This window comes from Lipophrys pholis (assembly GCF_963383615.2).
Source record: "Lipophrys pholis genome assembly, chromosome: 5".
NCBI lineage: Eukaryota > Metazoa > Chordata > Actinopteri > Blenniiformes > Blenniidae > Lipophrys > Lipophrys pholis.
In genome coordinates, this window is record NC_137628.1 from 18887102 (window position 1) to 18909169 (window position 22068).

The following is a 22068-nucleotide window of genomic DNA, read 5'->3' on the forward strand; positions in this document are numbered from 1 at the left end:
GGCTCCCTTGGATTTAATCCTATTAATGGCAACTGTCAATCACACTGTTTACCAAATGTGCGCGTGCGCACGCACGCACGCACACACGCACACACGCACACACGCACGCACGCACGCACACGAACTGGTTCACATGTCAGCTGCCATTCATGCTTACAGATGATATACTTTAAACACTGAAATATTGCATACCCACCGTGGACATAGATCCGTCTTAAAGACGCTCGCATGAACGGAGTCAGGCACACAGAAGGACGAGCTCACAGGCGGCCACTCAGACACACAAACACAGAGGGCTTTGCATTAACACCAAGAGATGAGTTTCAGTCAAAGGTATTTGCATCAATGTCTAAAGAATAAGTCGACATATGCAAATTGTGCTGTTTATACTTAGCAAGGATTAGTTGAAACAAAGACTGTTTAGCTTGAGGACACACAGAGGCAAGCGTTCCATCTTCCTCACCGAGCCATGTCTTGTTATTTATTCCAGGGTTAAGAAGACAAGTAAAGAGGAATAGGAAAACATCACTTTTTACAATCCTCACCCCCCAAAAAAATATTATTTTTATTATGGGTCTTAGAGTATATTTCTGGTGTAAAAGAGTTTGCGGTTGATAAAATGTACTTATTTCTCACATTGCTGGTAAAAAAATGCAATGAAGTGAAGATCGATATACTGGACTTCAAACAAAGTGCATTAAAAAGATGGACGTATTACAATGTTAAAGCAAAAGACTGTGTATATGTTATATATAAATGCCATGTAAAAACCACACCCAATCCATGACTGTAGGCTTTTTATTCGTACCCCCATCGGTTTTCCTGTTAGCTTTTTGATATTATAAATGTGTGAAAATTTAAATAGATTTTTAAGAGTAGTACATTTTGAAATAAATGCATTGCCAACGATTCTCCTAAAGAAACAAAAATAAACAAACAGATAATAATTATTAAAAAGGTATTGCATAATAAAATCATTACACAGCGCACCCTATTCATGAGTTTGTAATAGATCCTTGGACTAAGATTGGGGACACATCTACACATTCATTCATTAATATAAGTATTTTCTTTGTTGGAAAAGTTTTGAAAAAAAATCCCAAAGGAGGAAGGTCCCAGACTAATAGTAGCCTTGTTATAACTACATAGAGTAAATCCTACACAAGGATTTTCTATCGCACGCTGAATGTCAGCTCCTCCACTTCCAACGAGCCTTTATTTGGTAGGCAGTGATCTATCTGTGTCCTAAACTGAGAGTACTAAAAAGAAAAAGAAGCTGGGTCAGGATTTGGCTGCACAGACTGAGTAGGATAAATTCATGTTTGTTTTGTGTCTTGGGATCTATTGACACAAAGAAAACCCCTTTAAATATTGCTAACGTTACCTTTTATAAGATCTTGTGCACTTGAGAATGCGTTGTTTTGAGGTTTAACTCACAGGACCTACATTTTAGACACCAGCACTGGCCAAAATCTTTGGCAGTTCAAGTGAGAGATCACCTTTTAAATCTCTCTCCTCTTCCCTCTCACCCTCTTTTTTCTCTTTCTTTCCATCTATCCACCTCGTTCGCCACTCTCTTGTTCTTGGCCCAAATGTAAAAATCGATATCCTTTTGTTTCATCCCCCTGAGGCAATGAGAGTGTCTGAATAAGATTGTCTGTACTGTCCGCGGCTGCCAAGTTTCTGTCACCACTTACACAACTAATGACAGACACATTAACATGCACTCGCCACCTCGCACGTTATTACATAGGCAAAGACAGCGAGTTCAATGTGGGCACACAGTCTGTGTTTGGTAATGCATAAACATGTTTGTTGTGTTTGTATGAGGAGGTGCCGCTGTGAGGCTGCACATGCTTGTTTGCAAAAAAAAAACAAAAAAACAACAAGTGACAGAAATATGTGTTGAGTGAGTCCCTCAGAGACAGGTTAAACACTGCAGTTCAATAGGTGAGACAGCTGATATAAATAGATAAATTAAAAGGTGACAGATGATGGTGTGTGCAAGTCAGAGCATTTACTGCAGCTTATGAAGGCAAAGTGGTTTTTAATTGGAAGACAAACGGACTCCTCATTTCAGCTGTGCGTGAGTGGGCATGTGCGTTCGTGTCATAATGCTTGCTTCTTGCCCAGTGGGCTACACTGTAAGATGTCTGATCCAAAGCGAGTCTTGACAGCTGCCTAACAATACTGTGTATTGATCCCTGCACGCTTCAATTAACCCTCTCTCCAAAATTCAAGCTTGGTGCTTGCAGAAGAACCAATCCTGATTCAGGGATGAAAAAAACAACAACTAATGAGCTGACACAGAATAAAATATCCCAATAATAACCAAGTGTCCAAATACAACTGTAGGACAAGTCTGAAATCCTTCTCATTTGAGCACAAGCTTCAGGTTTATTCACCGCCCGGGGTTATATATATACATGCATGTGCATGTGTCTGTTCATTAGACAGGACATTTTCAGTAAATGTCACTTTTATATCAGTCTTATCTCTAAGCCAGTGCCCGCCACATTGTTGTGCCCTCAGGTAACGGCGCCACACAGATATTGGTTACCCTGGCTGTAAATTTTACCTCTGCGTTCCATCAGTCAGTGTGTGTGTGTGTGTGTGTGTGTGTGTGTGTGTGTGTGTGTGTGTGTGTGTGTGTGTGTGTGTGCGTGCGTGCGTGCGTGCGTGCGTGCGTGATGTTGTGATGTTGTGATGTTGTGAAGGGTGGTATTAAGTTGATCTCGGGCAGAGTGTCATTGAGCTCATTCAGATTCTCTGCTGCATTTGTGTAACCATGACGCTCTTCCAACCAATGAGAGCCAGGAGAGGGAGGACAGAGTTGCTATGGTTACTGCGACAGGGAGAGCAAGGAAGGTGGTGCTGTGTCTCGCCTGTAGGTCTGTGTCTGTGGATGCATATGTGTATACATGTGAGAATGGGTGCTTTCAAGAAATTACTTGGAGCGTCTTGACAAGATATATTCTTTCATAATAGTGAAAGTGAAATGAAAAAGCAAGCAGACCTAATCACCGAGTCAGGGCCTCATGTTATAAACGCTCCTCTTGCTTGAATCTAATATTGTGTATATGTTTATTCATCAGGCAAAATGCATACTGTGTATATTCCGCCATATAAAGCAGACATTCTTTGGAGAGATTGATGGATAGGATAGCTGCTGACACACAGTTGAACATAAAATCTGCATTATTAACGCAGGGGTGGAAGAAAAGCGAACAACACAAGTGAACACCTAAGCCTCAACCTATCTGTCAAGGGATAATCACTGATGCTCCAAGGGATTGCAGCTCTCAAGAACAGAGAGTAAAAACATCACAACAAGCAAAATCCCTGGGACATCCAGCTTCAGACCCTTGATACCACGCTACTCGTATGTGCCTATATCACAGGTCTAATCATGAAAAATTAGCATAATACTTTGTTATGTAACGTTAAATGTAAGGCATAGTGAAACACATGTAAGCACTGTGCCTTGTTTAGACATCTTGGGCTCTTTTGGCTTTTAATGATAATGCCGTCATGTGGAACCGACTTTTCAAGCTTTTCAAAGATCTGAGATTCCCTGTCGCTTCCGTCTCATTGGCATTAATGACATGTTTCCCATTTCAGCGTAGTGCAACTGGATGTATGCATCAAATTTGCAACTTCTGAGAATAATTAGGCATTGCCATCTTCGAATAATCTCTGCAGCTCTAAATGTCTGTTGAAATTGCTCAGCAATTACTCTCTATCTGAAATGATGTCTGAAACTGCTAACTGCAAAACAGTAATTACCGAGTCGGCTCACTCGCGACAGTGGACATGCCCTTCCGTGGTGCTATTGTTTTCGTATTGTACAGATAATTACGTCTATATGACAAGGGTACAAATACTGTTTTAGTTGAACATAATATATTATTGTACAATTTAGCCCCCGGTGCACATGAAGACAGCTCAATAAATAGTTCAGTATTACAGTAGTTTGGTGTGCAGTGTAGACAGTTGCTCCAAATCACTTGTTTGCACTAATTTTAATGTGTTTGATGTCTATCTATGTCCAGTCTATGGCCGTGCTCCAATCCCCATGGCAGTGGTCCGCCGGGAGCTATCCTGCGAGTCCTACCCCATTGAACTACGCTGCCCGGGCACGGATGTCATCATGATCGAGAGCGCCAACTACGGCCGCACCGACGATAAGATCTGCGACTCGGACCCCGCCCAGATGGAGAACACGCGGTGCTACTTGCCTGATGCGTACAAGATCATGTCACTCAGGTCAGTGCGTACCTACTGTATGTGTTTCAGTTAATAAATAAGGTGATGAATATATATTTACAGGCGAAGGTGTGAAACTCATTGCTGGATGCCTTTATAGAGAACGATTGTGCAGAATACTTCACATTTCCTGAGAATTGCAGAGACAAATTGGACAGCCACAGTGAATGTAATTAATTCTGTGCATTGCTCTGTTAATTATGTTAGTCCCATGGTATTCTGTAGTGCAATGTGGAAGGCTGACTCATTGCTCAGAAACAGAGCCAAAGCAGCAACACTTTGAAATGCTTTATTTACTTCTCTTAAGTCCCAAACATCCAAGCTAAAGTAGGTGCGCAATGTCAACCGTTAATTTAGAATTTGCCCTGCTCAAATATGAGTCAAGTTCTGAATACCTATAGCATTACACTTTCAGAATGATTACAGCAATGAGTTGCAATATAAAACCACACAATGCAAAACACCCGCCAGAGAAGCTGTTATGGAAACTGTGGCTATAATCAGAATGGTCTGGTTTGGGTTGCAATTGAAACTTGGCGCAATTTATTGCTCTTTGGTCATCATCAAATAAGCAGGACAAGTCTGTTTAAAGCAGCTCACAATTCGAACAACCCCTGATGGATCTTTCATCATTGCTGTTGTCAGATTTCAAAGCGTTAACAAGAAAACAGGACACGAGAGACTTCAGGAGCATCGTATGGTTACATGAATGTTATTGCCATAAGGAAAATAGGAAATTCTGGCTCTGTTTCTATGCTGTCCATCAACAATCCATCATGCATTCTATTGCATATAACCGAGCACACGGCATAACAACGATCCAGCATGAATTTTGTTCTTTTTCTTTGTTTTGACCCTGAGAAGAAAATGTGTGACCATTTGACAAAGGTGGAAGTAAATCTGCTGAATCTAGTGTAATCTGTGAGCAATTCTATTGCTTACAGTCCTTGTAAATAGAATACAGTGGCACAAAGGTTCAGAGCTTTAGCGGATAATAGTAACAGATCAATAAATGCCAGTAAATAAAGTCCGGTGAGGTGTTTCCCCCTTTATTTTCATGAAATAAAGGTTATAGTGTATGCTTTGTTGGAAATAGTTTACAATCACCTGGTAAACAAAGCTGAGGCACATATATTACAGAAATGGCCTTTTGTTTTCTGGCTCGTGGTTAGGCTTCAGTGTGGAGTTTGCATGTTCTCCCCGTGTGTGTGGATTTCCTCCGGGCACTATGGTTTCCTCCCGCGGTTCAAAAACATACATGTCAGGTTATTTGGTGACTTTAATTTATCCTTAGGTGTGAATGTCAGTATGTGTGTGGTTGTTTGTCTCTGTGTATTTGTCCTGTGATAGACTGATGATCTGTCCAGGGTGTATCCCGCCCTCGCCTATAGGTAGCTGGGATTGGCTATAGCGTCCAACAACCCTGAACAGGATTAGGTGGTGTAGAAGATAGAAGTATGGATGGTTAAATGAATAGATGGAGATAGATGGGAGTTGTTTTTTTTGTGGTGTTCATGCACACACTGTACAATAATGAGTGTGGACTGGGCAGGTATGACGGTGAGAACTAATAGGAAATAGTAGCAGGACAAATATAGCAATGAGTAAAAAACAATGCTCTGTAATGAGAAATCTGGACATAAATAATTCAATAATGTCACCATTAGTATCTCCGTTTTTCAGATCACATGTTACTTTGAGTGCATCTTCCCGTTGTCCCATCATTTTCCCTCTCATCTTTTATCTACCTCCATATTACTGTCATCTTATTTTCGGTACTGCTCTCTCTGTTTCTCCATTTAACCAACTGTCTTTGTGGTGTGGCGGTGCTCTGATTGTGATTGCTTTAGCCTGGCTCTTTTCTCGCTCTGGCAGCTGCAGCTTGTGTGGCCACTCTCCTACAGCCCGTTCCATCCATAATTTACACACACACACACACACACACACACACACACACACACACACACACACACACACACACACACACACACACACACACACACACACACACACACACACACACACACACACACACTGCCCAGGGGCTACACCAGACTGTAAGCTCCAATTAGCAGAGCCAGAGGCCAAAGTTAATCTTGAGGGATCCTCTGTGGAGGTGACTCAGACCAGAAACAACTGTTTATCACATATATTTTCACAGAGGGTGGGTGTTTATGTCACAAGAAGCTTTGAGCGTGTTTTTCTCAAGTGTCTCTGCACACAGTGCTGCATGGACATCGACACGAGCCAGGCACACTTAGGCTGATGCACGCAATGAGTGGCAGCAGTGTTTCCCATGAATATACAGAGGACATCTCAGAACGTGTGAATGCACACGTTCGGTGCATGTGGGCACATGGACCAAACTCTTCTTATACGTTTTTGCACACATCGCAGATATGTGTGTGCATGTGTGTGTGTCAGTATGCATGTGTGCCTCTAGCTCCTTTCCCCTCACACATCCTTCTACTTCAGTCTCTTTCAGCTCCTCTGGTTTCCACTCTCTCATTCCCTCTATGTCTGTATTCGTCTTTTGCTTTCAAGCTCAGTTCAACTGGCTGATAAAATCAGAGCATGTTCCGCCTGCCCAGTGTTTCCTCAGTATCACATTCTCTCTTTGTTTTCCTCTCTCTACCACTCTCCAAGGCCAGAGAAAGCGTGCGTGTGTGTGTGTGTGTGTGTGTGTGTGTGTGTGTGTGTGTGTGTGTGTGTGTGTGTGTGTGTGTGTGTGTGTGTGTGTGTGTGTGTGTGTGTGTGTGTGTGTGTGTGTGTGTGTGTGTAATTGTAAATTTGTGCATGTATCTGTATGTATGTTTGTGTGTGTGTGTGTGCCCATACCACATAATTGGTCTTGATATCAAAGCCTCATATCTCCAGAGGGTCTCACAAGGCTTCTCAGGCAACCTAGAAAGGACCTGATACTGCTGCATTTCCCAGATTATCTCCCCACTGGGATACACTGGGTTGAAGGGGGAAACAAAGCCGTGGCCATGAAAGTTACGCTTAATCTGTTTTAGTGATATACTGGCCTCAGTTCAATGACTCGCTACATTTTATCAGGTTTTGGACCTAAGCGCCTTTGTTTTCAGGTGCTTCTGAGGTCAATTGGTTTTAACGTCTTTTGCAGTTTCCTTAATGTTTTCTTAAGGTTTTCACTATATTGATAAATTAAGAGAATGTATGTATGATTCTGTTTTTTAATATACCTCACTGCACAACTGCATACTATTCCCAAAAAATGGTATCGGTTTCACTGTATTTTCAAAGCTGTAAATGTCGGTTACAGCCAGGGTGTGAGTGAACATTAAACTGCCACTAGGGAGAGTTATACCTGCCCAACGTTTGAGTGTTGCTTCAATTCAACACCGGGAGAAAGTTGCAAGCCGAAATGGTGAAACGCCTACAAGTTATAGCCATTTATGCACATAAAAATGACTTGATGGCTTCTCCGGTGACGCTTCACAATGCACTCCTTGTCCCTCACTGATACTTGAGTGCTTCATGGACCAAGTACATTTCAGTACACTCTCTTTCCTTCTGTCTCTTAATCTCACACAGATGCAATCGGGCACTTGAGGCTCCAAGTGTGGACAGTCTGAAGAATGTGTAGACAGTGCACACAGGCACACAGACTCTGTTTTGCTACTTCTGCCACAGCTATCGTGTTAGAAAATTACTTCTAGACTTCAAACAGATTTTCCCCTGATGCCTCGATAACACCTCTCACACCTTCTCACCTTGTTTGCCCTTCTCCCTTTCTTTCTCCCCGCTCTCATTCTCTCTATTGCTCTCTGTTCCTCACTTTCCATCCCACATCACAAAGGAAAGCCACTTTGACAAGAAAGACGCGGGTGGGGAGTTGTTCTCCCTCCTGCTCCGAACCCCTTCCCTTCTTTGCTGTTGAAAGTGTTAAATAACAACATGCCTTATTTATTATTCTTCTATCTCTCACCCTCTTGATATCTCAATTTTTGTCACTCCATTTCCACTTTTTTCTTCCCTCATCTCATTGCTCAAATTGCTTCTCACCCCCCGTTTCTCACCCTCACTGTCATTTCTTCTCTCCCCCTCACCATCTGTTTTAGCTTTCACTGCCTTTCCTGTTTTTCCATTTGCTTTTTTCTTGCCGCAGCTTTGGGGAAAGGTGGGGTTCAGGGGAAAGTGCATGAGCTTTCGGGTTGTAGCATAAATCCTGTAGATTATTTCTTTTTTTATTGTATATTTTTGCTTCATTTTGAAGATATATACATTAGTACTGGTGGCCTGGGAGACATCCCAAAGCTCCAAATGAATTCTTTAGTGCTCACAGAGCATAGGTGAACGATCACTGTAAACAAAACCATGCATAAAGCATGTGTTTTTATAGGTAGATGTGCGCGCGCACATGCACACATTCACGCACACACACGCACGCACACACACACACACACACACACACACACACACACACACACACACACACACACACACACACACACACAAACATTCGCTATGCTTGGTTGCTCACACAGACAAACTTGCTGTCAAAAGACACTGAGACAGCTCCTCGTCAGTTTGGTCAATTTCTTCTGGCTCTTTAGAACTGAGTCGGAGCGTTCAAAGCACCAGGCTAGTGTGCGCACACACACACACACACACACACACACACACACACACACACACACACACACACACACACACACACACACACACACACACACACACACACACACACACACACACACGGACATGACAGACAGACAGACCTAAGGTTATGCACATGTGCAGTGGCATACTTTCACATGTTTCTGCCTATGAGTTAGGGAGTGTGCACCACCACGTTTGAACCATTCACATGGGAGACTGTAAAGAAACCTCTGAAGTTCTTTTCCTTTGACTCTTTGAATTACAGAAAACCACTTGAATCACAGAGTGCAACACAGTGTTGCTGTCTAAGACTGTAACTTGTGCACAGCGCCATACAGTGTAGCACTTTCCCTATTAATACCTACAATTCATTCATCTATTTATCATTTCCATAAGGACAAAAACAGAAACACGGACAAAATGAACATGGGATGGCTATGATACATGCCCTTAAAAGCTGTTAAATGTAACATTTCCCATGATTTTCTAGTTGAAGAACAACACTTTCTGCTAAATTGAAGTTTCGTATTGTGTTAACTGAGGCTGAGGCTGTGTTGTATTTGTGTGTGTCTTTGTGTATGTGCTTCAGTGGTGAACTCTCCATGATATTAGCAATTATATCATATTATTGTATCCATCCCTTAGTTTTTCCGTCTCAATGTGTTCACTCTCCATCTCTACTCCCTCCATTAGCTATCCTGCTTCCCACTGAATGAGGTCATATCTAGAAATGTCCTACTTAATATGTGGGTGTTTCTTAGTGGATGCAAGTGTGTGCATGTGCTGCCACCCTCATATAGTCACCACGGATACAGGAGATGCCCTGCGGCACCCTGGGGGCCCAACTGTCACCCTTGCTCAGTACGGTAATTAGGGCCCACACACACACACACACACACACACACACACACACACACACACACACACACACACACACACACACACACACACACACACACACACACACACACACACACACGTGTACGCGGGTGTGCGCTGGCACATAGAAGTTCAAAAATATTGAAGATAGAAAGATTCAGGTACACTGAAACATGTACAGATTTGTAGCACAAATAAGCAAACATTATTATACATATATATATATATATAGAGAGAGAGAGAGGGTTTATAACTACAGAGGGGGATCTGGACTTCACAGTAAAAAGAACAGTACACGGGTGGATGTTAGTATATTTTATGTAATTGTTTGGGTGTCAACATATATATTGAGAGGAAGGGGTGCACTGTCTGTATGAATGCGTATGAATACAATACTTAAAATATTCTGTCTTCAATATTATACGATATTCTTACTGTATACATTTTGTAATATATAAAACTATGTATGTATGTGTGTGTGTGTGTGTGTGTGTGTGTGTGCATGTTTATATGTGTGTATGTATAGTCAAGTATAGATTATCTATTTTGTACAAATCTATTTTTAAATATAATACAAAATTATTTATTTATATTAGCAATAAGGTTTTTTTATAGGGATATTTATGTGACTGCACATTGAATAAAGAAAGATATGCATTGAACCTGACTGACATCTGTGGTGTTTTCTCAAAGACTCTGTATTTCCACATGTGAAAGTCTCTACTGTCTGACCCTTTTCTCCTGTCACCATGCCTCTGCTAACCTTAGTTATCATGCTTCACTGAGCACCAAAGCTACATGGCTGCCTGAGAATGGTAGGAGAATGACCTCGACACCGCATACTTTCTCGCAGGTTTTTTTTCTTTTCCCTTATACACACACAAAGTCTGACACATCCAGAGTCTGGCATGTGAAACAGTGCCTCAGACATGCTGACATGTCGATGGTGACAGACTACCTGACCAACTTGACACTTTGACACTGATGGCGACGCTCAAATCCTAAGCAGGACACACGAAACAACCGTCCTCCCCCAGCACATGAACCACATCCTCACGAGGTGAGGCTGAACGAATCCTACAAGTGAGCGTCTCGCGGTGGCGCGGCTCTGTCGTCTTGATGGTAATTGTGTCGTCTACAGTGCCGTGCTCTCCACCGATCGCGTGAGACAACCCAGCTGAATGAAATTTGACTTGTCTTTTAGCTTAAGAAGGATTTGGAGTTTGTGTAAGCAGGTTGTTTGGATTAAGCCCTGAAGACAGAGGTGTCACATGGAGAAATCCACACACGGGATGTAAGGCACAGGGGGAACACACAGAAACGCGGGCATCTCGGCAAAGGAATGCTACAAGGTGGAAGACTCCCTGAGTGCGTCCTGGAATCGGACGATGTGAGGTTGCCATGGTTACCAGTGGAAAAGGAGAGGAGAAATGGCGGAGCTCAAAAAAACTGTAGTTGGCCGTCAGCCTGCGAGGAAGACAGAGGGAAGAGGGTTTGTGTGTGCAAGTTATTTATATACCTTTATGTAGGATAAGGTATATAATGTTCAGCAGCGTTGGCAAAATGATTTCTTATGAGAAAATATCTTTTAAAAATGACATTCATTTGTGATTTGTCAAAACAAATAGATTCTTTTTCAAGAATTAACATGCATTGCACATCCACTTGCTCAGTTTCACAAAAATATCTCCAGCAGCTGGTATTGAAATCCTTTCACCCTGACTTTCTTTTGCCATATATTATCTTAGCAGTCTTTGAGGCATTATACAGACTGAAGTACTGTCTGCACTATTTTCCATTTACTTATCAAAGCTGCTTGGTGAATTCCATCTTCACAGAAAGTTTTTGAGGAGCACTTTCAGTGACTTGACTACAGTTTGTTGTACTGGACTCAGAATCCTAATATTCACCGGTAAAGTATACAGTGCTGCTTTCCGATCATGCAGCTGTCATTTGCATCACCGACATCTCTCTGGATTTAAATTTAGGTTGGATTCTGCTTGTGCACACACAGGAATGACAGCAATACAATAAAGCCAATACTCAACAGGGTATATAGGTGTATTATTGCATTGTCTATACTGCGCGTTAGATGTCAGAAATGACACTTGACATTTTTAGCTAGAATGAGGGAAGAATGAGAAAGAGTGGCTTCCTCTAACCAAACATTAATAATGCAACATAGTTCTGTTTTCCTTTTTTTTTTCTCAGCAGGGAAAACAACATTATTTTACCTGTGGCTTGTCTGACAGGTCGAGAGCTGACAGAAATATATGCAGGGACGGCCGCAAAGTGCGTGCGTGTTACGCGTCTGCGCGTGTGAGAGAAAGACAAACAAAGCGACAGATCTGTCCGTCTCTTCATAAATGTGGTGCATGCACAGGATGCGATGCATCTGCCTTGCTGTACCCTATGGTAGACATTAGGACGTGCACAAACCTTACAGGGATCTGACTGCTGCTTCCGTTCTCTTAACTCTGTCAGTCACACTCTCTGCATCACTCTTCGATTACTTAATACACCCCAGTTCCTCCGCATCCTTACGCAGTTGCTGCCCCCCGTATTCCTCCCCTTCTCCACCACTCCATTTGTCCAGCTTCAAACAGCCTCACTCTATATATGTGTGTGTGTGTAACCACATCAGGGAGCTAATAAAGCAGAAACGAGGCCAGTAGCAGAAGAATCTTATCCATGGTGTGTATGTGTGTGAGGAAAAGCAAGAGGGTGAGAGTGGCTAGCCTAACAGCTTTTTATCCTGTAGCCAGATACAGTAACTATCCTCTGTCTACTGTCAAATGGGTTTCCTGAACTCCCGCAGGACATAAAGAGCCCAGTGAAATCATCTCTCCTCCTCTGTTTTGTTATTCCCCACAAATTGCCTTTTTTTTTTTTTTTTTTTTTTTTTTATGCTTTTCCAACTGCTCAGCCGCCCCCCCATGCTTCATTCATAACAGGTTGGACTTTTCATTTCAGTTTATTTGTCAGACAATTTGCAAGATTATGAAAACCCTTTTTGAATATTCTTTTGTTTTGTAGATATGAGAGATGTTTTTAGACTCATCAAAGTACAGATTTAATTTTGTTTTTGAAGAAAATGTTAGCCCTCGAGGCACTGTAAATTATAGTGTTCGTCCTCAGTCATAATCTTTTTTCAAGTGCTGCTTAATTTATTTGTATGTGCTTTTTTCCTTTTTTTTTCTTTTGGTTTTGTTTTGTATCTTTTATCCAATCACTGTAAGATTATAGAACGGTATAAGACTAACAAAAAGAACTTTGACAAAATCTTAAACTGAAAAGGCCATTTATATATTTTGCAGCAAAACATTTCTTTTTTTAATTGAACAGGCATACATCACCACAAGATTAATGCATTTAAGTTACCATCATGGCATTACTATAGGTGAAGCAAGTGAGTTTCAGTAAACACCTTTATGTGACAATTATATGGAGTAAAACCTGTCGAAAACCAATAGTGTTTATAGATAACTTCCCAATTTACCACACAGTATCGAGAGTTACTCATGATAAGGAGGGATGGAAAGTAGCAAAACGGCAACATCTCTCTCAATGTTTTGTGCCACAATTTAATCATGTAATTTACGATAGTAGCACAGTTTCTAAGCAGCAATTTGGAAGTAACAGAAAATATGAGGGAGGTATTCAATAATAATGATAATAAGTTCAAGAAAGTGTTTGTGTTGAAGCATCCCCAAGCGTCCCCAATCCTCAGCTTGCCTGATTCCGGGTTCATGTCTGAGTCCAACTGTCAAAAGCAGAAAATGTTTGTTCCAGTCTGTTTTCTGCAAGTTACTTCACAGTGTGGGTGAGCAAGCTGAGAAAAATAAGACGGTGACATTATGCGCACCATGAGTCCATATTACATGCTTCGACCATTGCACCTCTCTCCGAGGGAGCTCTACCAAGAGATTTCTCAATATTGTGAAGCGTCAATGTTCCTGCTGGTGTGAAAAGAGAAGCCAAAAGATGCTCTGCAAAGTAGCTTTGAAACATGTTGCTCCAGTCTTTCAGGAATTACAATCTGGGCTCTGGTTCAAAATAAATGCATGAAATAAAGCAAACCTTCTTCGGTTGTTTGCTATTTGTGGAATGTAACACTTAATAATTCAAAGAATTAGTAAACTGAAGTAAACAAAGTGACCTTATGAACTATTATATTGCGTGTCATAATCTGATTCCCAATGATGTATTTAAAAAAAGCAATGGTAACATTCATTTATATAGAAGTCTCCTAATTAATGACTTCTCTTTAATGTATCTTGCATCTATCTGTGGGCTGTGAAGTTTGTGCACTGGGTTTTCCCTCCAGTTTAGTTGGCTGAGAGCAATCCGAGGTCTCATCTGGGTGCACTGGCTGACTTCCTCTAAGCTCCTCGCAAACACAAACTGAATAAAATAAAATCGTTGCATTGCTTACTTAATATCATGGGACTCAGTGGTTCCAATTCTCTTAATAAATTCTGGTGTTTTGGGAGAATTGTGACACACAGAAACTATTCTACAGGTGCTGCTTTTCCAGTGATGTATATGGAAAGCTGCTCTCACCATGGCGTTTATCTAGTAGAAGTCAAATTTACTCAATTAGTCAAAATCAATTCACAGCTCTTCACAGCTTCTGTTGCTCCATGTGTCCATGTCTACATGTGAACCTAAACATTGATACGGAAACAGACGCTAGCTGACAGAAACTGGTTATTTCCCAGAACAGGGAGTTTATGTTCATCTTCAAAGTGTTAAGACACACACTGGAAATTTTCTATAATGGTGCAACAGTCCATAATTTATACAGCTTCCCCAAAAATAAATTCAACATGCATGTGAAATGCATGTTTATTGCAATGTTTATCACTAACTTTTGTGATGTGCTATCTTACCGCTGCTGCTTTCACTTAATAAACATCTCCAAATCTTAACGTAGCGTCTCAACGAAGGAAAAACAGGCAAAGCAGCTGTGTGTTCACCTGAAGAGTGTGTGTTAAAGCAGTTGACTGTGAGAGCCACGGCTACAAAAAGGAGGGGGAGTCCGTGGGTCAGTGAATAAGCGATGAAAGTTGAACTGCTCGCTCAGACTTCCTGTGTCTGTTTCAAATCATGAGCCGTTGTTTCAAACTAGGATTTCATACATAGTTAAGCAAGAATCAGGTTTTTTTCACCTGTCGATCAGAAAAGAAACCATGGCATTGCTTAATTTCGAGATGGTTTTCCTGTTTACAGGACCTGAAGCACACTAAATATTTAAATACTCCTGTTTGCATGTGATGTCACTCAAGGTTGTATTCTTGATTGACAACCGGTAAAAGACATGCAAATTGAACCGCAATCCATTTTTGTTTGCATGCAATCATTGCATTTTTTTGGGGGGGGGCACCATCTACCGTGTTCAGAACTGTATTTATAATGTCCAGACGCCAATTCCGAAAGTTTGTATGTATTAACTGTGTTACCACACTCTGGATGATGACTCAGAGTGCTCCGGAGTGGTTCGACTGTATTGAAATGTTGATTCTGAAGGACTGTGTTAAAGCTTTGTGTGTCACTCACTCCCAGACACATCTTTCAACTCATGAGGATTAGTTCTCAGCTCTCACTTGTTCTGTAATTATATAGTTCTCCAACACATCTGCATTTAAGCACACACGCGAACACGCACGCACACACACATGCAGCCAATCGCACCCGTACACACACTGAAATATTTATACCATTTTATATCTGCTCACAGGAACACGCATGTGCTTGCACATATGCATAAAAATACCCGCATACGGTCCGCCAGCCCGCGTCCGCCTCATCAAATCATCAGGCAGTCGGTTATGTTTATATGAGGGATGGAGCCGGAGACAGAGATGGAGTGAAGGGAGGTCTGCCAAACAAAGTGAAAAACATCAGAGACAATAACAACAGCAGCACCCACTGCAGCATCGCAGCTTTTTCGTTTCCTGTCTGCCACAGCTCGGCTTTGTTAGTGAATAGTTTGTTTGTGTGTGTGTGTGTGTGTGTGTGTGTGTGTGTGTGTGTGTGTGTGTGTGTGTGTGTGTGTGTGTGTGTGTGTGTGTGTGTGTGTGTGTGTGTGTGTGTGTGTGTGTGTGTGTGTGTGTGTGTGTGTGTGTGTGTGTGTGTGTGTGTGTGTGTGTGTGTGTGTGTGTGTGGTACATTGGAAGGAAGACAGCCAGCGGGCAAGGCGGTATCCAGGCCACTGCCTTGTTTTGATGTGGTCATGCTAATTTAAAAGAAAAAAAAGAGGGTGCTTTTCTGCCAACACAGAGAAAAGCATGCAATGAATATATAGAATCATTTTGGTACTTGAAAGACGATGTTGCAAAGGTGTGTGGGTGCATATGTGAGTGCATGTTGTGCATACATTAATCATGAGGCACAATGCAGTGAGGATGAGAATTGTGATTTTTGTTTTTCATGTTTTGTTATCCTGCTGCATAGACATGTTGGCAGAGAGGCAACAGAAACAGAAAAAAAAATGGGGGAGATGGGTGTATTGGGAATATAAGGAGGTCTTTTCTGGATCTGAGTCAGACTACTGGCTCAGTCATAATGGTGACGTCAGCACAGGCTTTACTAAGGATGGAGGGAGAAACAGAGGGAGGCTAGAGATGACGCCCTGGGGGAGGCAGGGATGAGAAAGGTATTACGGGGGGACAGAGGGAGGGAGTATGGCGGCTGCAATAAGGGGCCTACCACATACATCAGGGTGTGACTCCGGAAACTGCAGCTAAGTGGGTTTAAGACAGATAAACAGACAGAAAAAAAAAACAGACAGTCGGAATGAAAGCCTACGAAGGAGGAATGGAGAGGAATAATTCCTAGGCGGGAGGGATGAAGACAAAGGCTGAAAGAAGAAATTGGTTTATTATCTTGGCTTAGTGTGTGTGTGGGGAGAAGGAAAAGAAAGCCAGTGCAGAAAGAGAGAGAAGGAAGGAGTGATATAGCAGAGAGATAGAATGGCCAAGAGATTATGTGGAATCTTTGCCCTACACCCCTTTATTTAAAATACCAGTCAATAACCTTCAGTGCTTTATGACTCAGCCAGGAAAGTCCGGAGACGGGCTTTTGCAGTGTTAAAAAGCAGAAATAAATACACAAACACACAGAACCACAGCTAGTTCAAAAGTCAAATTCTCTTCTTATTGCTCTCTTGAACTCATTTGCATCCGTTCTTTCGTCTTGCCTGCCTGTTTGTCACAGCAGGTCCTCTTTAATGTATTGTATTTTGGTTATTTATGCATTTTCCTGGGCTTATACTGTGACTTATTGGTATCGCGTGGCTTCACTGCCCAATATGTTCTTTCCTCCTTATTATTTAAGAACAAGACTTTTTTTTTTTTTTAGAAAGCCCCTGGGCTTCTTGGTGCTACCAGTGTTCAGGTTTCTTTTCCTTTAAGTCTGTGTGTGGAAATAATTAATCCTTCTCTTGCGCATGTGGCACCACTTTTGAGCATGCAGTTTTCACTGAAACAGCTCAAACCACTTGTCTGCCCATGTGACAACATCATAACATGGACTTTGTCTAAAGACACTGACCATATTGGAGAAACAAACCCTTAAAACGCAGCAGAGTAATTGACAGATTTAAATTGCTATCCTTGTCAAGTGTGGCAAGCGTCACAAAGATGAAGTAAACATAATAAACACAAAAAAACAAGCATATCAAACATGATATAGTGAGCTCATATAGGAGTATATTTATACAGCGAGCAAACCTTTCAGAATGTCTCTGGATGTGCAAATGTTGCTCAACAAAACCATATATAACTTAGCCAAGGTATATTAATATCCACAAAACTGAGAATAAGTGTCATAGTGTAGCTAACACAATGGGCCTAACAGAAACATTTGACACATATGAAATAAGCAAATTCAAAAGTAACAAGTGTAAGAAATTAATAATTAAATGAACTGGAGGACTGTTTTTAATCTAGAAAAAAACATGTCATTAAATGTCTGTTGCGCTTTCACCACTGCGTAGGCCACTCGGCCAGTGTTGTGAGCAAAGTTGTGGCTGCCGTGTCAGTTTTGTGTACCCCCCCTTCAGTCCACAACTTGCACCGATGACAGGTGACCGATGATGAAGGCACCGGGGCAAGAAATTAAAAAGCACAGAGGCGAGAAAGGAGAAGGGAGGGCGGGAGCAGAAGAGGCATGTGGGCATTGTTATTAGAATATGACAGATCTGGCAACGCATTGAGTTTTAAACCTTTTGAAATATAATAAGACTTTACTTGACCACAGATACACCGGTCGGCAATACATATCAATAAATGTCACCCTAAGTACTCCTCTGTAGTCCACCTTAGTTCTCTGTGTTATATGTGACTATGGAACTAAAAATTAAATTAGTTCTCATGCATATTTCATTATGCAAATTGTTGAATGATACCGTAAGAAAAAGACTTGAGGGGTTTAGCATGCTCATTAAAAAATATCTCAATTGGAGAATCTGAATGTTTTCAATGTAAATGTCGTTTGTCTGACAGGTGTGCGGAGAGGGAAAGACAGGAGGGTTTTACTAATTGAAAGAAAATATTCAAAGCAGAAGAGAGATGGTTTCTAAGTCTGCCTAAAATAGTTCTTTTCTCATGTGTCGTTTCTTCCTGTTCTGGTACATAATATTCTTCATTCACAATGTTTCAATAATTCATCTAAACTAGAAAGTGCCATTGAGATAAAGTGGCACTTCAAAGTGGGGCTGGATTTTACGTTATCACATGTATCTCTCATGGTAATATATGAGCGCTGGTCCTGTCCCAACAAATCTTCCTCGATTGTGAGAAGTACCTTTTGTGCTGTGTTTAATTACACTTAAGCATAATGCATGCATTTTTACAGTTGCACATTTACATGCATGTAAAGACAAACCCACAAAGAGCAACATAGGAATTATGTAAATTGTGCTGCCTCACATAACCTGTGTTAATAAGAGTGAAGAATACTTACTTTTAGAGTGTCAGAGGAGAAGGCCCCCCTGGTAATTAGAATTAATTATCTGGAGTCTGGGGCAAAATACTCTTAAAGACAGGTTATTGTTCTCACTGCAGTGCGCACACACACACACACACACCCACACACGCCAGAAGTGTCCTTGTACCGAAGCTCTTCAGAAACCATTGTGGGCCACCTTGTGTTTGAGTGAACTCAACGATTCCATTACTGTGATGTTCACTCCAGGTGTAACATTGAGGGCGTATTGACGGCTCTTACCATCAACATAAAGGGTCCTTACGTACAGATGACACTTCAGTGTCAGGGTGAATGTAGGGAATTTTATCAGTAGTTATATTACATTTTAGTGTACACTGCGCCACAAAATATGAAGCGCATTGGTCTGAGCTGAAACTCTCACTCAAAACAACTAACACTTTACAATGCACTTTTTAAAATAGATGTTTTATGGAAGGCTAATGAAGATGTTAAAAATGATAATCAAGGCTGTTATTACTGACCAAAGACAAGTTGTTGTAGTCCAACAATTGTGTTGCATGTTATGACTCATTATTTCTATATGTATATGGCGCCTGTCAGAGAGCATGTGATGAAAATGGTTGTAATAGGTTTAGTCTTAGGGTGTTTTGTATTTTCCTGTATTTTGAGCACTGTGATTGTGAGACAATTAAAGTAAAAGTTGTCATCATTTTCACAAATTGTCAAAACCTTGTCTGAGCTACATCAATCTCAATGTAATTGAGATTGATCAAACATTCAACAAGAAATTACATGTACATCCCTCCCTAAAACAACCTTAGGATATTTGCATAACAGAGAAGAAAAGAGGAAAAAGGAAAGATGATGAAAAATAGAATGATGTGAAATAAAGCAATTAATGGCAAGTTATAAATATGCAAGCAACAATATGAGGTCATTATCACAGAGCTACAATATAGCGTTAATTTTTTCTATAAAATCTAAAAACAGTTTCCATGTAACATAACATTCCTGAGCGAAATTGTTTATAGTGTAACAAGTTTTTCTCCGATGTCAGAAGATACATCAGGTCTTTGATCCATTGTTTAAAGTTTGGTGGGAGTGTTTCCTTCCATTTAAGCAGTGTTAATCGTATGGCTAAAAGATGCGAAAGCCATCATATCCTTTGCTCAGTGATTGACGTTCATATCCTGTGACGCTCCTCCAAATACTAAGAGCACAAGGTTTTATGGGTAATCCTAAATGCATTTGTTTATCTGCATGCGTGGAGCTGACATATCTGCTTCTTTATCACTCTTCATCTCTGCAGATGCAACAACCGCACCCAGTGTGCAGTGGTGGCCGGCCCGGACGTCTTCCCTGACCCCTGCCCCGGCACATACAAATACTTGGAAGTCCAGTATGAGTGTGTCCCTTACAGTAAGTTCACATTTTTTACAGTTTGAACAGTCCGTGTTTCCAATGTCTGCAGTATGACTCCTACTATTCATCCCTCCACAAGTCCATCTGTGTTTAAGTGATTCAATTCTAAGTTGTTAGTGAATGTTTTCTGTAAAAATAGACTGTAAAAGCATCAGTTTTTCATCCTCTTATTAACAACAATACCCTCTGTAAATCTGACTGAACATCAGTAATCTGAAGCCAAAGTAAGTTTATACGGGAATTAATAATAATATCACTCCCTGGGAAAGTCAGAGGGTGGAAGAATGCGAAAGCAGGATAGTCTCAAATGTTGACAGATGGTGATTTGACCTCTGACCGAGTTGTGACGGACTGGGAGGTCTTATTCACTGGAGTGAAGCCTTCCTGGGCCATGTTAACAAAATATCCCAACAACTGTGGAACTTTTTGTTTTACTAGGGTCCTATCCTTCAAATCTAGGTTACGGCTCTCTGTATAATGAATGCACAAGGCGTCAGCATAGAGACTTAGTGGATTAAAGACATCTTTTTATCCTTGATGTTTATTTTACACTACATTCCGGCTTAGAGGGCTTCTCTAAAGGCAAAGGTAAATTGCAGCACCGGTGCCTACTTGATGAAAAAAAAAAAAAAAAATCTCATGCGACTCCTGCAGTGCAGCTTCCCTCCTTGTCAACGCTCTATTTTGTTCATCTAGCTGCTATATTTGATTTTTGACACCTGCCAAGGCAGGAAGCCCAACCAAAGGCAGACTAGCAGGTGAAAACTCAATTGTTCTTATGAATAATTAAAAATTATAGCACAGTTGTAGTGCAGAAAGGGTGAGGAAAAAGTCTTGAATATGTGAGCTGCGAAGGAGATAAAGTATGCAAAAATATGACTTTATTCCTTGAAATCACACGACGTACCATATTGCGTCAATTGTAAATGTTCAGGTTTAAATTTATAGCTTCATCATATCTGCAATGCAGAAAACATGGAAGCAGAAAAATACAGTACTTGAGAATAAAACATTGGAATCGTTGAATTTACTTGCACGTTGCTGATATCAATTATTTTCCTGCTCCTCCATGGCTGCTTCTTTTTTTTTGACAGACCTCAAGAGAGCAGTGTTTTGTTCCGGTATTGCATAGCGTGCAGTGTTTAGCGAAGCAGCAGCAGCTTTCTGTCCCACACGGGAAACCGTCAAGGACAGAGTTGAGTCGAGGTCACTGTGTTTGGGATACTCAGAGATCAGGAGACAGTGACTGTCAACAACCACCGCATATACTCCAGACCAGATGTCTGCAGCCTTTATCACCAAAAGAGACATTTCTGTCCACTTTCCACTAAGTAACGTGTGTACAGAGCCACAAGCCACAAAACATTTAAATGTCAAATTATGACTACAGAGCTGTTTTTTGTGCTTTTAACTTTTATTTCCAAAGAATACTTTAACTGCTTTTGTGTAAATGGAAAGAAAAACAGAAAAGTATATTTGCTTTAGCGATACATTTATATTGTAGCACCATTATAATACATGTTATTGTTCTACTTCTGAGTTCATCATTAAAAGTCTTTTTAGTGGAACAACGGCAACTTTGTTACAGAGAACTAGTGCTAAGTCTTTAAAACAAAATAAAACAAAAACAGGGTTTATAATGCATTTATAGAATGCTAGAACTAAAATTAAGAACATTTTAAAACCCATTTTAGCTGTTTCCGCTTTTAAGTTACTTTGTTCTTTCAGGCAAACCAGCGTCCTGTCTGGTTCGAGGTAAACTTAATTTTCTCTGAAACGTTTCTTTATTCTTTATTTGGACTCATTCATTGTGAGCTTACCAAAATTGATGGTTTGATACTAATTTATCACCCATAGTAGAAAGCACAGATCAGGTAGTAAACATAATTTAACCATTCTTTAATATAAGTGTCACATATGTCA

General features: G+C 40.9%; 1 protein-coding gene across 1 annotated transcript in view; it reads left to right on the forward strand.

The window, feature by feature from the left end:
• Positions 1 to 22068, forward strand: part of adgrl3.1 (adhesion G protein-coupled receptor L3.1) — a 118938-nt gene that overhangs the window by 32394 nt on the left and 64476 nt on the right. The window contains exons 4-5 of the mRNA XM_080464352.1: positions 4053 to 4266; positions 20033 to 20142. Of these exons, the coding sequence (XP_080320478.1) occupies positions 4053 to 4266; positions 20033 to 20142 (324 nt within the window). The remainder of the gene's footprint in view (positions 1 to 4052; positions 4267 to 20032; positions 20143 to 22068) is intronic.